At 41.7% G+C, this 15,673-nt stretch overlaps 2 protein-coding genes across 2 annotated transcripts; one reads left to right on the forward strand and one right to left on the reverse strand.

Annotated features, from left to right (window-relative positions):
- The first annotated feature begins 5,008 nt into the window (after positions 1-5,008).
- prok2 (prokineticin 2) lies at positions 5,009-7,039 on the forward strand. The gene is made up of 3 exons (XM_022745520.1): positions 5,009-5,131; positions 6,441-6,566; positions 6,914-7,039. Exons 1-3 carry the CDS (start codon positions 5,060-5,062, stop codon positions 7,037-7,039), a joined length of 324 nt encoding a protein of 107 aa, XP_022601241.1. The 5' UTR covers positions 5,009-5,059.
- A 4,474-nt stretch (positions 7,040-11,513) lies between these two features.
- gpr27 (G protein-coupled receptor 27) lies at positions 11,514-13,200 on the reverse strand. The gene has a single exon (XM_022745456.1). The coding sequence runs from the start codon at positions 13,110-13,112 to the stop codon at positions 11,997-11,999; it is 1,116 nt and encodes a 371-aa protein (XP_022601177.1). The 5' UTR covers positions 13,113-13,200; the 3' UTR covers positions 11,514-11,996.
- Between the last annotated feature and the right edge of the window lie 2,473 nt (positions 13,201-15,673).

The following is a 15,673-nucleotide window of genomic DNA, read 5'->3' on the forward strand; positions in this document are numbered from 1 at the left end:
GATTTTAATGTAAAGGTGTAATGGAATTCGTAGGTGATATACAAGTGTGGGCTATTGTGACAGAAGGAATGGAAATTATTGTTAGAGTACATCAGTAGGCATGAGGTGTGAATGGCTGTGAGAGGTAGTCTTTGTGGGAGGAAAGCATGAAAGCAAGGACATCTCCAAGAGGGAAGTAGCTTTGACCTTGCGAAGACAGAGGAAAGACAGCTGTGTATTTTTAAATATGATGGGATGCAAATGACAGCGATTGAGCTCAGATTTATTCCATTTCGTAGATGCCACGAGTCCATCTCAATGAAACTGAAGTGGTGCTAATGTTAACACAAAGCAATGAGAACCGACCATCTGTAATGAGGTGACATTCTTCCTCCACATGTGGCAGCAATCCTTTTAGGCATTCAAGATAATCAGACAGGATTAGTGACCAATGAGGTGAAACGCAGAATGTCACTGTGATTTACACACCAAATTTCTTGCAAAACAACATTAAACTTCACCACCTTCAATGAGTGATTCAGAATAATTTCCCCAGGTTTTGCAGCTGTTCTCCTGCCCTTCAGTTTATGTACATCCAGTCCCGAGCTGTTATTTCAACAGCCAAGGACACAATTTTTGCTCTGCCAGTATGCTACTGTATGAAAGACTAATAAGTGGGGAGCAAGGCATTGCAGACTCTGGGCTGCTTTGAAAGAATGTTAGTTTGTGACAAAGATTGTGTGTGTGTGTGTGTGTGTGTGTGGTATGACTGTGCTACTTCTGAAGGAAAAAGAATTTATAATCTATAATTCATCACTGTGTCTCACCTTACACATCCTTGGGGTGTGTTTTTCTATCATTTTTCTCCTTTATATATGACACTGTGCAGTAAGAGCTCATATACTAAAAAAGAGGCAGACAACACGTTCACCCATACTCCTCCCTAATCTCTTCTCTGGGATTGTCCCAGCAGGTGGGGGGCCAGGCATTACCCAGATTCAGCCAACCTGAGGGTCATAATAGAGAGAGAGAGAAAAAAAATGTCAGATTATGTGCGAGGAAGGAATACTGGCATGTCCTGTGGCACAAAATAAGGGAGGAGGCCTGCTGGGAGCATGGTGCATCAAAAGCGGCAACATTATGTCATCCAAGGGTCTGATCCTCTGATGACATGCACTGGCAGAAAGAATCTGATGTTCGCAGCAACCCCATAATCTAGTGGCATGTGTCCCTCTCACATGTTTATGGACGTGGAGCAAATGAGATTGGAGATGGTAGAGGAGAGGAGGACAGAATCAGAAGATGATTGAATTTGACAGCAGCTCTGGCTGTTCTGCAGTCTGTGAAATCCAACATGTCTGTACATTTCCAGTGGTAAACACTACATGGTTTATCCCTCAGAACACTGCTGGGCCAGCAGCCCAGAGAAATGTACTTCATGCCTCTCTTTCTTCATTAGAACATAACCATTAGTGTCAAAACGCACACTGCCAAAAGAGGGGGTCCTGGAAGCCAGTAATCTCTGTCGACACGCTGAGGAGCTGAAGATATCAAGCCTATCTGTCAGGTTGCCAAACACTCTTGTCTCGATGCCTCTTCAAGTCCCTCAATGCCCCCACCTCCGTAAAGATCATAAAACATAACAAAGGAGGCACTGCTGCTGCCCTCCTTTTTTCATTACTTAAATTCTAATTTGGCATTGTCCAAATGACACACATGAAAGAGTGACCTCCTTCTGGAAACTACTCAGAAGTGTCATTTTTTTACAATTCACTACGGGAATTCTAAGACTTTACTTAGTAGTTTTGGTGCTCATGATTTACCAGGTAAATATAAGATGTGGGTGCAGTGAGCATGGAGATGATAAAAATGTTTTTGGTGATTAATTAACACTGAATTAGGATAGTTAGAGAAGCATATGAGAAAATGGCATCTAAAAGAAAAAAAGGCAAATGATTCATTAACATGCAAATGCTCCTCAAAGCTAGAAAACGATAGCTCTTTGCAACGGCTGTGTGTGCTTAAATAGCTCTAACTCTGTCATCACCTGTTCTTGAAATTGCATTTTCAGAAATGTTTCCTTCCTTCCTTCCTTCCTTCCTTCCTTCCTCCCTGTGTTTAAAGGATAAAGACCTCCGTCCAGGGATTGGTCTGTGCCATCCACTCAAGACTTTACAATGCACTCTGATGAACAATGTGTAGTAATGAGAGCTGCACCTTCAGCTCATGCATGCCAAGTCATTAAATATTTTTCCACTGGAACAGCAATATAATGGTGGTTTACTCAGCTCAGTAAAATACTGTTGATTGGGGTGCATGGGTGACTCACCTCGAATCCGACCTGTGTCCTTTGCTGCATGTCATCCCCTGTCTCTCTCTCACTGTAACTTTAAGAATAAAGGCAAAAATAACCTTAAAATATGGTTGATTATTATACTATCTTATTAAAAAGTACTATAGTACACTATATATGAGGTAGTGGTTTCAATGGTATTTCTGCCACCACGGATAGAGCACATTCAAGTTTTTTGTTTTATTTGGTGGGGCTTTTCTATGTCTTTATTAGAGTAGCAGCGAGAGAGAGAGACAGGAAAGTCTGTGATGAGAGGGAGAGGATGAAATGCAGCAAAGGGCCGTGGGTCAGATTCGAACCCAGGCCGCTGTGGTAAGGGCTGAGTCCTAATCTACCAGGTGAGCCACCGAGGCGCCCCGAGCACATTCAAGTTTAAGCGTATACCATTATTGTTCCTGGATAATGTTGACTACTCAGTAACACTGATGGGAATTCAATATACTTCAGAATAATTAATGCATTTCGGGCAAATTTCAATCTGGATTCAAACCAGGCCAGGAAGCATATTTTATCACAAGTAAACATAATGTCACTTAATGTTAAGTGCATACAGCAAAAAGTATAGGCTTTCTGAGCAGCCACACTGGTTTGCAGAGTAAAAACCCAGCTATGATAGAGAGGACGTAGAAGGCTCAGTCTCTCCTGGAAGAATTCATAGTATTTCACTCACTCTGAATTAAAAATGCCACAAATAGCTGTGTAGCAAATGACAAAAGAGAGCTAGAGAAAGAAATACAATGCCTGACTCCTCTCCTAACCAATCACAGTGTGAAGTGGGTGTTGAAAAGGTGTGTGTGTGCGTTTTCTGTTTTATGTGTTAAATACAAAAGAAGACGTGTGGGTGTGGATGACTTAGAGTTGTGTAAAATTTGAAGGAGCTGACTGTAACGCATTACTTTTGTTGATGAGTAGCCTAAGCTGGAAAATAATGTTATTGCTTTTTCAGTGAGTAATTGTTTACAGTTTTCAACAGGTTACTTTGCTGAGTGTCCGCCTCTGTTTAGTCTCCTGTGTTTAGAAATTTAACTGGCTGAGTGTGGATGTACTCTCAAATGCACCCCAAGCTTATCCACTTTAAATCTGTGTCTTTGACTGCTTCATTCATTCAATTGTATTTCTGGTCTCTTTTTTTGGGGGGGGGGGGCTACTTTTATTTCATCTTATTTATCTAATTTTATTCTACTCTAAATGTTTTTTTTTTGTCTTTGAATTGCCTGTGTGTTTGAGACATTGTTGCTATTCTAATAAAGTTACCTTGCCTTGCACTTGCTTTGCATTTTTCAGTATAATGTTTGAGATGAAACAGGTCAGTTATGGGTCACTGTTGCATGCTGGACTGTTGTCTCCCTGTCTGACTCAGTCGTCAGTGTCACTCTGCTGAGCTGTGAAGACGCCAGGTTTAGCTCAGAAGAGTTGATTGGCCATGTCAGTCATGTCAGTCAGCTGTAGAAGAGGTGCCACGGTTCCACAACATGTGACTCCCGTGTGATATCACTGCTTTGTTGACCACGGCTCTACGGGTTGCTCACTTCATTTGTTTGCGACAGTCTTCCATGTCAGGTTTTAAACTTTTCTGTTGCCACTTATCATCCTCAAAACATCTGACATTATGAAATCTGACGGAAGAAAAAAGCACAGATGTGGCTGTTTGAAAAGCTGTACATCACAGGATCATTTTCATTGTTACATTTCAGTTCATTCAATGATATGAAAATGATCAAATCTGTCAAACTCTCATATTTGAGAAGTCTTCAAATATTTATTCTTTCCTTGGTAATTAAGTAATTGATTATTAAATGTGTTGTTGACATATCATTTTCTGACAATCTGTAAATCAATTAGTCAATTAAATGTTTATTTTGAAATCACAACACCGGAGAGATCGCCACAGGAACTTTACTCATCCTGATACTTTTTATTATTGGATTGTAGTGAACATTGGTAAACTATAAAACTTTCATTCAGCCACACAGAAGGTCAGGGTGAGTATGTCAAGTTGAAGCATCAACATTACACAATCTAATATGTGGATATGGGCTCATGGTTTATCAGTAAAGACAGTGAAAACCTCAGACCTAGATGTTCTTCGTGCTGGGTGTTGGAGGACGTTTGTCACTGCAAATGAGAACAGGCAAAATTCACGGTGTAAGATAATAAGTGGCCTTATTTATTTTCAGGAGCACAGTGGCCTCAGAAATTCACATCCTTGCTTTTTATTGTGAACACTGTTAAAAGTGGGAAAGGATGTGTGAAAGGATATATTCATACCTGTGGCCTTGGCGTCTGAAAGGGTCAGAGAAAAAAAGCCTTAAGCAATACAACAGGATGATATCGTGAATATGCTTACACACACTGACCAGCTTTAGCATAAAATAAGCTTTTTGTGTTTTGGCATGAAATGAAAACATGAATTCACAGTGGACAGCAATGACGAGGCAGGGGGTATTGTCATGTTAAAGTTTACCTTGGTCTTGGGCTTTTTTTTTTTTTTTTTTTTCTTTTTTTTTTTTTTTTGAAGCCTCTGCAAGGCGATGCTGGTGTGAATGAGTCACAGAGTTCCTGAATGGCGGGCTGGGTTTATAAACCTCCGCCAGCCCTCAACACATGAGTTTGGAGGCCACTTGTCTCTGCGGTCTGTTACTTGTGCTCATGCAGCAAGGTCCGTCAGCCTCAGCATCCTCACTGTTCACCCTGGAGGGCACGGGAGCACAAAGACAGCTCTTTATCATGAGGTCCTTCTTCTTACTGCTCTTCTCCCTGTTGTTGGTGTCCCGAGGTTCTTCCGCCGTCATCACAGGGGTAAGTGCGAGCAAACAGGTAGATACCTGACAGGGAGAGGGGAAGCTCTTGGCTTACATGCAGAACAAGCACTTGCTTTTTCAGAAAAGAAATGGTTGCCTGGTGTGCACTGATTAATATTTTCCTTTGTCTTAATGGCAAGTATTCAGCATAAGTTATGAAGAATGTAGTCATTTTGCAACACTTGGAAAAATTGTTTTTTAACTCTGCAACACTAAAGAAACAAAAAAATGAATAATATTTTGTGTGCCTGTCAGGTCTTATTTATGCTTAGACCTCAGCCACATTCATTACTATATAAATCTGTTTAATTTTTTTTTAATACTGTAAAATTATTCTCCAAATAATCATATAAAGTATTTTAATTTTACATTGCTTTAAAGGTTCAGCCCAGGAAAATAGGAAAATTACCTTGTGCTGAATATGCATCATTATGCAATATAATCTAGAACTATTTTCTTTTGAGAGTTTAAAAAAAGAAGACAGAAGCCACACAGACATTGTGTTTTGGGCTTTTCTGTGATTCTTAAAGCATGAAGAACTATTTGAATGAAAAATAGAAAGTGCAGCATGTATTGTGCATCTATCAGTTCAGTATCAATCAGGATTTATGAGCGTACTTCACATCACTGCAGTAACCTGCTAATAAAACACCCATCCCTGTCACAACAACCCTCGCACACTGTGTTGCTGATGTGAGGTGAGAGAGGAGCATGCAGCCATAAGAGTGATTTTCATCCGCGTCTGTCACATGAAATCACTCGTGCTCCTCTTCATCATGTTTCCCTCCATCTCATCTAAAGTGAGAGCTGTCACTCGGATTCTCATTCCAACACTCAGAACAATAAATCACCGCCGATCCTGACGTGTGTTTGTTGAGGTATATGATGTGACTAATGGCGTCATAACACAACCATTAGTGTTATAATCTCTTAAGGTAACGTCACTTTCCGGTGTGTGTTGCACTTCTGCTGCTAATACAGTTCTCACCTATCTAAAAGCTCATTATCACACAAGCTGCCTTTTCCTTTTAACATAAAAATGATTACATAATCTGCTTAATTATATTATATAACTGACATGTGTGCCTTATATAATTACATACATAATTACTGCTTTGATTCGACAGCACCAGTCACACCAGTGACAGCTACATTTTAGTTATAAAAAATTTCAAACCGAAAAATTTAATTGGTCGCATATATTTAAAGGACAGTTGCTGGAAATTGTTATTATGAGACGATTTAAATATTTAAATTGTGTGTGTGTGTGTGTGTGTGTGTGTGTGTGTGTGTGTGTGTGTGTGTAGGCCTGTGAGAAGGATTCCCAGTGTGGAGGAGGGATGTGTTGTGCAGTGAGTTTGTGGATCCGCAGCCTGCGTATGTGCACGCCCATGGGACAGGAAGGAGACGACTGTCACCCCATGAGTCACAAGGTGAGATTTTCTCCTGCAGTCTGACCTCTCTGCTCTCCAGTCTCACCTTTGATGCCTCACATAACCATCGATTCGTCTCCATGCAGCGATGTCACGGTGGTGATGATGCAGGTCGTGTCTCGAATGAGCTGATCCTTTGCAGCAGAGAGTTTTCTGTTAATGAGGTTTTGTAAAGCTAAAACTGAGGTAGTCAGTTGTGATCACTTTCAAAGCACCTAGACCCTCCCCTTTCCCACGTCACACAGGAGACAGTTAATAAGAACTCCTCTGTCTTGTGTCTCCGTCCATTATACCTGATGAACATGAAGCATATCTCGTATCAGAAGTGTCTCCCTTTCTGCTGCCAGGTTCCTTTCTTTGGGAAAAGACTCCACCACACTTGCCCCTGTCTGCCCAACCTGTCGTGTATCACCATAGAAGAGGGCAGATCCAAATGTCTGTCACCATACAAGTATCCAGACTTCTACCTCTGAGGACCAACACAGCAGTTTGCTACCTGCACTGTAACTAGTTTTATCTGCCTTTAAAAGCCTGTTTCCACTTTTTAATTTATTTTGAATAAAGAGATATATTTAATAATGTGTCATCATTTTGATTCAACTTAATTAAACTGTAGATTTAAAGGAAAATCTGAGTTTGGCCATCAGGTGGGGAAAGACGACTGCACCCTGCTGTTCATGATGATCGATGAGTGCTGCAACGGAGCCACTTTACGAGCTTGAATGGTTATTTCATTTACCTTTGCATAACATACTACATTTATGTCCTTAGATTCATATATATTTGCTTTGTTTGTTTCAGACATTGCACTTTAAAAATAGATATTCTGTACTCTGTTAAAAACAGATACCTCACAGTGAATGATAAACCAAAGAGCACAGCGGAAAAACACTATTTTAAAGTGGCTCATAATGAATAATTTCTCTGAATGGTTAGATTTTATTCAATATTATTATTTATACATTGTTTGACTTTTGAGTGCAATCAGAATATAAATAGAAAAAACCTTTTTCCTCATCTAGCATCTCATTTATAGCCATTAAGAATAATCATAACTCTACATCCTCTGTGTTACACTGGCTCACACAGTGATCTGCACGTAGAGTTTCTGGTGAGCTTTCAGCTGCCCTCTAGGGAAACATGAGGAGAAACACACATTATTTCACCGGTCGTAAAATGTACTAATTGGGTTATAGTTTCATTATCCACTCATAACCAAAAAGCAGATATGACAGTATTTTTTCATCCTCAATTGCTTGCATCCCCAGAGTACAAAAAGCAAAACTTTGAGAGCATTTTATGTAGTGTTAAAAGACGAGAGGAAACGAGTCTTCTATCAAATTCACCTTGGCAGCCGGTCTTCACAACACCAGGAAACAGTAAGACAGCGTGGAAATTGTTCACTGTCAGAATGTGATTCACTGCATTCGTTCAAGGCTCAAAGCTACAAATAGATTTATACAATTTATAAAGCAACAGCTCACATCAATCTTACACTTAGGTAATGGATATCAGTCCTCAGTGGCTGGAGACGTGATACATAGAAGCGTATATAGAAATACAAAGGGAACATATGTGCACCGGTAACATCTTAATGACTTCAGACAATTAGTTCTAATTTACTATAGCAGTGTAACAACATGCAACTTATGAAATAAGACTATTAAAAATGAATGATCGTGTCAACTACTGACCTGATTAGAGCTGAAGAAAGAAGTCAATTCATTGATAAGTTAATTGACAGGAAATTGGACATTGGATTCATTGTTACACCTGGTTCCAGCTTCCTAAAGGTGAGACTTTGCTGATTTTCTTAGTGTCCTTTGATGGAAAACTGGAAATCTACTGCGCCACAGTAACTAAGCAAACTCAATCTGCTGCTGAGGAAAGTGCGATACAGTCAAAAGCTCCAGAACAAGAAAGTATGTGGACCTTCGGTTGTTTTGTTGTTGAGATTGTTCTTTGGACTGTTGGTCGGACAAAACAAGCAATTTGAAGACATCACTGTGATGTATATTTTTTTCGCATTTTGTTGACATTTTATAGATCAAACGATTAAACATATAATCAAGAAAACTAATCATCAGTTTCATCAGTGATGAGCTGCAGTTAGACGAGTTGGATAGATATGATATCATACTAGAGCTCTGCTTGAGATTACAAGAAGATAACACACCTGAAGCTCCAACTGAACTGTCAGCAGTTAGAGTTGGATTGTGGGTAATATAGGCACTTTGACAAGGAAGAAGAATGTATGGAATAAAAAACATTTCTGTTGTGTTACGTTTGTCCATCATGAGTACAAAAATGTTAAAGGAGTGCAACGCTTAATGGATGGAGATCTCTCTAAATTTGATCATTTCCTATCAATGCAAAGTTAATAACAGCTCAGAATTTTTGGATAACTATCCCAGTCTATTTCTGACTGTCCAAACTGTATTTTAAGGAAAACCCAATGAGGAGGACCAAGGTTGTCATTGTAGCTCAGTGGACTGAGGGAAAGGTCACTGTGAGAGCCAGCAGTAAAATCCCAGCAATAAGAATCCCATTTCCCCAGCATCACCCAGCATCACAGCGAGAGCCTGCATGCCCTGAAGACAACACGATGTACCAAAAATACCCGACCTGCATCTGCATTGCACGAGAGCACGTGCAGGTGAGCATCCTCCCGCAGCCGAGGAGCCACAGCAAATTACACCGCTGGTAACAGAGCGCAGCCAGCTGTCAGGAACAAGCAGGCGTGTTTTGATGCTAATGGTTATGGATGCACCGAGGGCAGACAGTGTGCTGAGGAGCTCGGGGTTGTGCGGCAGATCAGAGTGACGGAGGGGGCCCGAGCTCAGAAACACCTCGCTAAGTCACAATGATTTAAGTGTGTACTGAGGGAAGTGCTCAGTCTTTAAAAGGTGCAGTTTGGTGTACTCCAGGTCAGTGTCAATGAATGCAGCAGCAACTGGCTGCATCAGTAACCTGCTACTGGCCTCAGGAGGGAGGAGGGGACTGGAGTTTGAGGGAGTCTGATTAAAAAGCAGGTTGCACAGAAACAGCCTATTGGAACAAATAAATATATAAAGTAAAAACCACACCTTTAATCTTGATTCTAGGCAGACACGGATGACTCACCTGGGATATTTGTTATGTGCATGGTGCTGGCCTCACACTGACAACATGACATGACGCTGATATATTGTGTTTCCACCAGCTGTAATTAGCTTGACAGCAGAAGATTTTTCAGGGATATGAAACTCTTGTGGTGAATGTCAGGTTTGGCGTCAGGCTGTCAGAATCAAAGAGCAAATGTGTCTTCTCAGATTCTCAATTTTATCCATCTGTTCAACAACACAGATACAAGGCGCAGGGCCATAAGCAGGGTTTCAAAATACAGTTACGAGTCCAAGTCCCCCAATGTGTCCACAGTCTGTGAGAAGTTCATATTTTTTAAGCAGTTCATAGCTAATTAGTTATCTAACTTTATTCCCCAACATGAAGGTCTAAATGCTGTTTCAAGGCCCTTTTCACACTGCATGAATAAAGATTTGTTGGGTAAATACCAAATGTCTTTTAATGTATTTGTTAATTCAAAAATAGTGAAACTTAAATATATTAAGTATAAAAATACTGGAATCAACCTAAAATATACCAAACACATGCATATTTAATCATATGTAAGGTTATTAAAGGGACACCAATTTGACACATTCAGTACAGTTTACTGATGATTTTATCTCAGCTTGGGCTTGAGACTTTAAACTTTTAACAGAAAGCCTGAATTTCTATCTGGAGGGTTTGAAAGAAGTGCAGATTTCAGAGGCAAGGAGGGGCTGTTGAAAAATGCTATTCAGTTTCATTATGGGAAATGTAGACTTTGGGAACTTCACCCATTCAAGAGACTAAAAATAAAACTTTCATGGTGTCTGCTGCTTTAATATTGACCATTCTTTGTTGAAGTTGTCCCTTGTTATGGAAGTGCATTTGTAAATCTCTGGAGTGCCCCTTTAAAACCCCTATAAACTCTCAGAATAAATACCAAGAAAGTGAGCTCTGTGTCCTTGTAGCTACAGGCCTGACTAGGGGGGAATGCACTTTATAAACACTAAGGTACCACTGTCTGTTGCAGGGTGCAGCTCTCACTTTTTCTCAACTGGAAAATCTTTAAACATGTTTCTTATCCTCTCCATTTAAAGTCCACAGCTGAACGCAACACGCTCACACCTATCCTCAGGGGGCTGTCAGGCACCAGGAAACATGAGAAATCACTGACCAGCATGCTGACAGAACAATATAGATACCCAAGAGTGGCATAACCTGAGATGCATGCAAGAGCAGAGCCAAATCAAGTGAAGATATCTTATTAAAAACAGATGATAGAGTCCAAAACAACTTATCATCCATTTCTCATTTATTTTCTAAGAAATACAAACAATGCAAACATCCTTTCCAAAGCACCAAATTGTTAACATTTTTCCCAATGTCCATATTTGTAGAAAAATGAGACCTGTTATCTATGTAGCCTGCAGGGAATGTGAATCGACCCATTTCTCAACACAACTGACCCATAACGGTGAGTAAGAATTAGCAAAATACCTTTAAAGTGGGTTTTAATACTTTGTTCAACACAAAGAATTTGAAGAGATTATGAAACATACAACATAGCTGGTTTAAAAAAAAAAACAAAAAGCATGAGGAAAGAGGGAATGGGGCTTTACAGTATTTACAAATGTGACATTGTCCTAATTAAAAATATATGAGATCTGTATCTCATTTTTGGAACTGAAATGATTTGTAACCAAGTATGTCGCAGATGTCAAAGACACAGACTCCAACCAACTGATGAAATAATTCTGTTGTGTTTCGGTCATCAGTTCTGCAGAAGGCAAACAACCTCAAGACAGGTGTATTGTAGTATAATTTCAAAATATACAAACAAATAGCCAAAATGACATTCATGTACAATATAGTAGTGGACCAAAATAGTTTGATATACAGCCTATATAGGGAAAAAGTCTCCAAACATAGGACATAACATGACACATGGCCTGTTTGTCATGTGGGCTATATCCTATATTTGGATTGAATGTCACCTACAGTACATGCAGAGGTGTAAATCAAAACGTGGCTTAATCATGATGCCCAGTTGGTGAGGCAGTCAACCTCAAACACATCATATAAAAGCATCACATTATGCTTCTGTGCCTTCATATGCCTCATAGCTTTTATCAGTCTGGTTCTGATAAGCAAAATATAGTAAGAAATTAACACCATAGTGTTTTTAATCAGATTTAAATAGTAAACTCTTTGCCACAAATAAAACATGTGGGTAAACTGAACTGAAGTGGGCTCAGCCTCCACAAAATCCCGTTTTGGGGACCAGTCTACATTCTGGGGAAAGATACAAATGTGTCTTTGGCAGTATCCGGGGGCCGGTGCGGTTCAGATGACACAGTATGGCTCCATGGGTGTCTGTGTGCCCAGGCAGCAGGGGAAACACGCTCTGAGCCGCATCCGGAGCTCCTTGTTGAACAGGAAGCTGATGATGGGGTTCGCTCCCGCCTGGGCGAAGCTCATCCACACCGCAGCGGTCAGGTAGAGCTGCGGGACCGAAGCCGCCCGCACAAATATTCTCAGGTAGCAGGCGCTTATATAGGGAGCCCACAGGATGAGGAAGGTCAGTGTGATCATGTAGTACATCTTCCCGATGCGCTTCTCCATCTTAAACTCGTCCAGCACCAGCAGCCTCCTGTTGCCGGGGTGGGAAGCTTGCCTGATGCCGACCAGCGTCGGCGGGGTGGGTCCGCGGCCGAAGCCGGCGATCCAGTTGGCGGCGGCCTGCCCGGTGGCTCCGGGGCCGTGAAAGGTCCAGTTCTGGCTGATGGCCGGGACCAGCTGGGCCGGCTTCATTTTACGGTGATCGTAGACGAAGCACAGCATCTTTATGTAAACCACATGGGTCGTGCCCACGATGACGGCCAGCATCAGCATGAAGCCCAGAGTGTCGTTCGCTTTCACGTAGCGGTGCTCGAAGATGCACTGCTCCTCCTCACGGATGAACTTGTAGGTGCCAACGTCGAAGACCGGGGGGAAAGCCATGGCCACGGAGAGAGTCCACACCATGCAGATCACCGCCACGCACGTACACAGATTCATCCGCTTGGAGTAAAACCTGTGGTGGGCGATCGCCATGTACCGGGTGACGCTGACGCAGAAGAGCAGGAAGGCGACGTGGAAGCAGAAGAGCACCGACATGAAGGCGACGATCTTGCAGCTGAGCGCGCTGTACGGCCAAGAGGAGCCGCCGCTGATCGACGCCATCACGAAGGGGAAACATACGGCAGAGCGGACCACGTCTGCCAGGCACAGGTCCAGGAGGAAATAGTAAGGAGCCTTGTGCAGCGAGCTGTCCTTCAGCAGCAGCAGCGACAGCGACGCGTTGCCCAGCAGGCTGATGCCCATGATTAGACCCAGGGAGGCCAGCTTGACCGCAGAGGCCATGGACGCATAGTTGTGGAAGGACGGGCTGCTCTCCCCAAACTCACTTGTGTTTGCCATCTATGCAGCCGAGGTAGCGTGTATTCCCACATCAATTCACCGACGAACGGTAGTATCCTGCCAGGGCTGAATGGAAATCAACCATCAACACGATCCACCGCCCCTTTGAACAGAAAAAACCAGTCAGGAATAAATTCCACTCATAAGCATCCGTTCAACGTCGGATCACATCCATCCCGATGTGCACTGATCCCCACCAGAAAAACAAAACAAAAAAAAAAACAAACACAAATCATTCACTATTTCTTCTTTTTCTTCTTATCCTTCATCTCACAAGTGTCCGGCACAGAAAGCATCCCTGTCTGTTGACCCAGCCTGTGCTGAACAGAGACAACCCGGCTTGGGTTCACACACCATCTCGGAAGGCATCCGTTCAGCAGACGAGCGGCTCAGAAAACACATCTCAATTTCCACTGATGGCGGAGGTCTCCCGTTCGTCTCGAGGAATAAAAAAGCAGGCGGTGTGGAGCGGAAGCATGGCGCAATTACGCACCCGCAGCCTCAGCCGCGACAGCTACAATATTAGTTCTATGGCTGCGTAGCCTGCAAAAGCAAACATGTTAGTAAGAAGCCGATGGGGAGGTCGGAAGCTCGCAGGGGTGGAAGCGACCGCACGGGTCTATCACACACAGCAGCTACAGCAGCGTCTCGCCTATGCGACGCACGTCCGCTTGCATGTAGTGAGTGAGCAGGCCTGGGATCAGTCAGCAGCCTCATCCGCCGGTCCCTGTCTATTGAAATGTATAGGAAATCTGTCTCCCTTCACTAGTGAGATGCAAATGTTGACGGATTGACAGAGATGCCCGCTAACACTTGACAACATTAAACGCTACACCATCCAAGTTACAGCAGCTTATAAAAACAAGTTTGATCAGAAAGATATCACAGAAATAGGAGTATGAAATGCCACAAGTGTTCATTGTTAATTAATGTCAATTTGTTGTCTTTATTATTCCAAGAAAAAAAAAATTAAAACACAATATACATATAGAGAAGAGGAGATACTATGTTAACATCTCTTTAATGGGATCAATTCATTTTATGTAAGAGATTTAAGAGCCAACAGTGTGGGTTCAGATAAGGTAGCGGGTTGCATAATACAACAGCAGTGTGCAGAGTGGTTTCTAAGAAGAATCAGCAGAGGCAAAGTGGTTCTGACAAAGGAGGTTAAAGATGATGCCTTTACAGAAATGTCAGTGGGTTTGACAAGTGTCTTGAGAACAGCTGAAGACAGAGGGTTCCCTGTTGTCTCTGAAAGCACTGCCTGACTCCAACACGACTCTGAGGATAAATTAAATTCAGTCTCAAATAGTCGAGAACATGTTATATTAATATGTTAAAGATCTCTTGCTCTCAGCAGGACTTTGAATTACAGTTGACATCATGTGACAAGGCTGCTGCTGCTGCTGCTGCTGCTGCAGTGATTCACCAGCACCCCCTGCAGTCTGCTCCATGCAGCATCCAGAGCATGAGAAATCAGACACATAAGCCTTCACAGCTGTCTCACAGACAAATATTGGCCTTGTTGGGAGAATTAATGTGCGTATTGGGAACAAAAACGAAACCACAACTGACCGGAACCAAGGTCCAAGTTGGTTGGGTTTGGCATTGAGGTTAGACGTGTATGCTTTTGGAGTCCTATGGTCTAATTTCTTCGATGTGAAACCATAATTGTTATCTTTGGCTTTTTTTAAAAACAGGATCTTGGATGATGAACAGCTGAGATCAGCTGATATTTAGATTGAGCTTTTTTAAATTATGTATTATTAGTGAGCTTTGAAATCTCACTTCCTGCTTGCTTGATGCCCAAAGAACAAATAATATAACACTTTGGCAAAATAAAATATCTACTCACTAGTATGGAATTTTATGACTAGAACATTCACATTTCTTTAAATTTGAGTCTGTACATTAATAGGCCCATTAATGCTTGATCATTTCCCTACACATAGACAGATCTCTCTGTGTAGGGGGCTCCACCAACAACTTTTGTTGGAGCTTGCAAAGTACTCAAACCAAGTGCCCTAAAACAGGCAACCAGACTGAAGATAGTGTAATAAGATGCCTCACTCGTGAGAAAAACGTGCACATTTCCTGGTCTGCACAAATGGCAATCACTCATTGCTTCACTCCACATTCACCATCCCACAAAATGTATATACTAGGTCAGGTCAGAGAGAAAACACACATTAAATGCACTATAAATATGTACTGTATACAATCTGAAGAAGCTGCTCCACATGTTAAGCAGAGACATTCCTCCAAGGATTATATTCTAGCAGAGCAGAACTTTCTCTTTGTTGATGATAAAAGACACAATTGCATTAAAATCCACAAAGACGTAATCAATTGTCAACCTCTGTGGAAACCAGGACTAGGTCGATTTTTCATTCAATTGTGCCCTGGTAAATAAATTGTTGCAGCCGTGTTCTGCCATTATTTAATATCTGTGAATAAAAAAAGCTGGAATAATCAAAACAGAAAAGAAATCTAAAAAAATAATTGTGGGACAATAATGATTACAAAATTAATTCAGAATCAGAATTAACTTTATTGGTCAA

The sequence above is a fragment of the Seriola dumerili genome, unplaced genomic scaffold (genome assembly GCF_002260705.1).
Source record: "Seriola dumerili isolate Sdu_G_001 unplaced genomic scaffold, Sdu_1.0 BDQW01000088.1, whole genome shotgun sequence".
Classification (NCBI taxonomy): Eukaryota; Metazoa; Chordata; class Actinopteri; order Carangiformes; family Carangidae; genus Seriola; species Seriola dumerili.

What these genes read in the sequence shown, in the direction of transcription:
- prok2 (XM_022745520.1), top strand. Translation starts at nt 5,060, where the DNA reads ATGAGGTCCTTCTTCTTACTGCTCTTCTCCCTGTTGTTGGTGTCCCGA. An exon ending in CTTCCGCCGTCATCACAGGG is followed by an intron (nt 5,132 to 6,440) that starts GTAAGTGCGAGC and finishes GTGTGTGTGTAG; the next exon opens with GCCTGTGAGAAGGATTCCCA. An exon ending in GTCACCCCATGAGTCACAAG is followed by an intron (nt 6,567 to 6,913) that starts GTGAGATTTTCT and finishes TTCTGCTGCCAG; the next exon opens with GTTCCTTTCTTTGGGAAAAG.
- gpr27 (XM_022745456.1), bottom strand. Translation starts at nt 13,112, where the DNA reads ATGGCAAACACAAGTGAGTTTGGGGAGAGCAGCCCGTCCTTCCACAAC.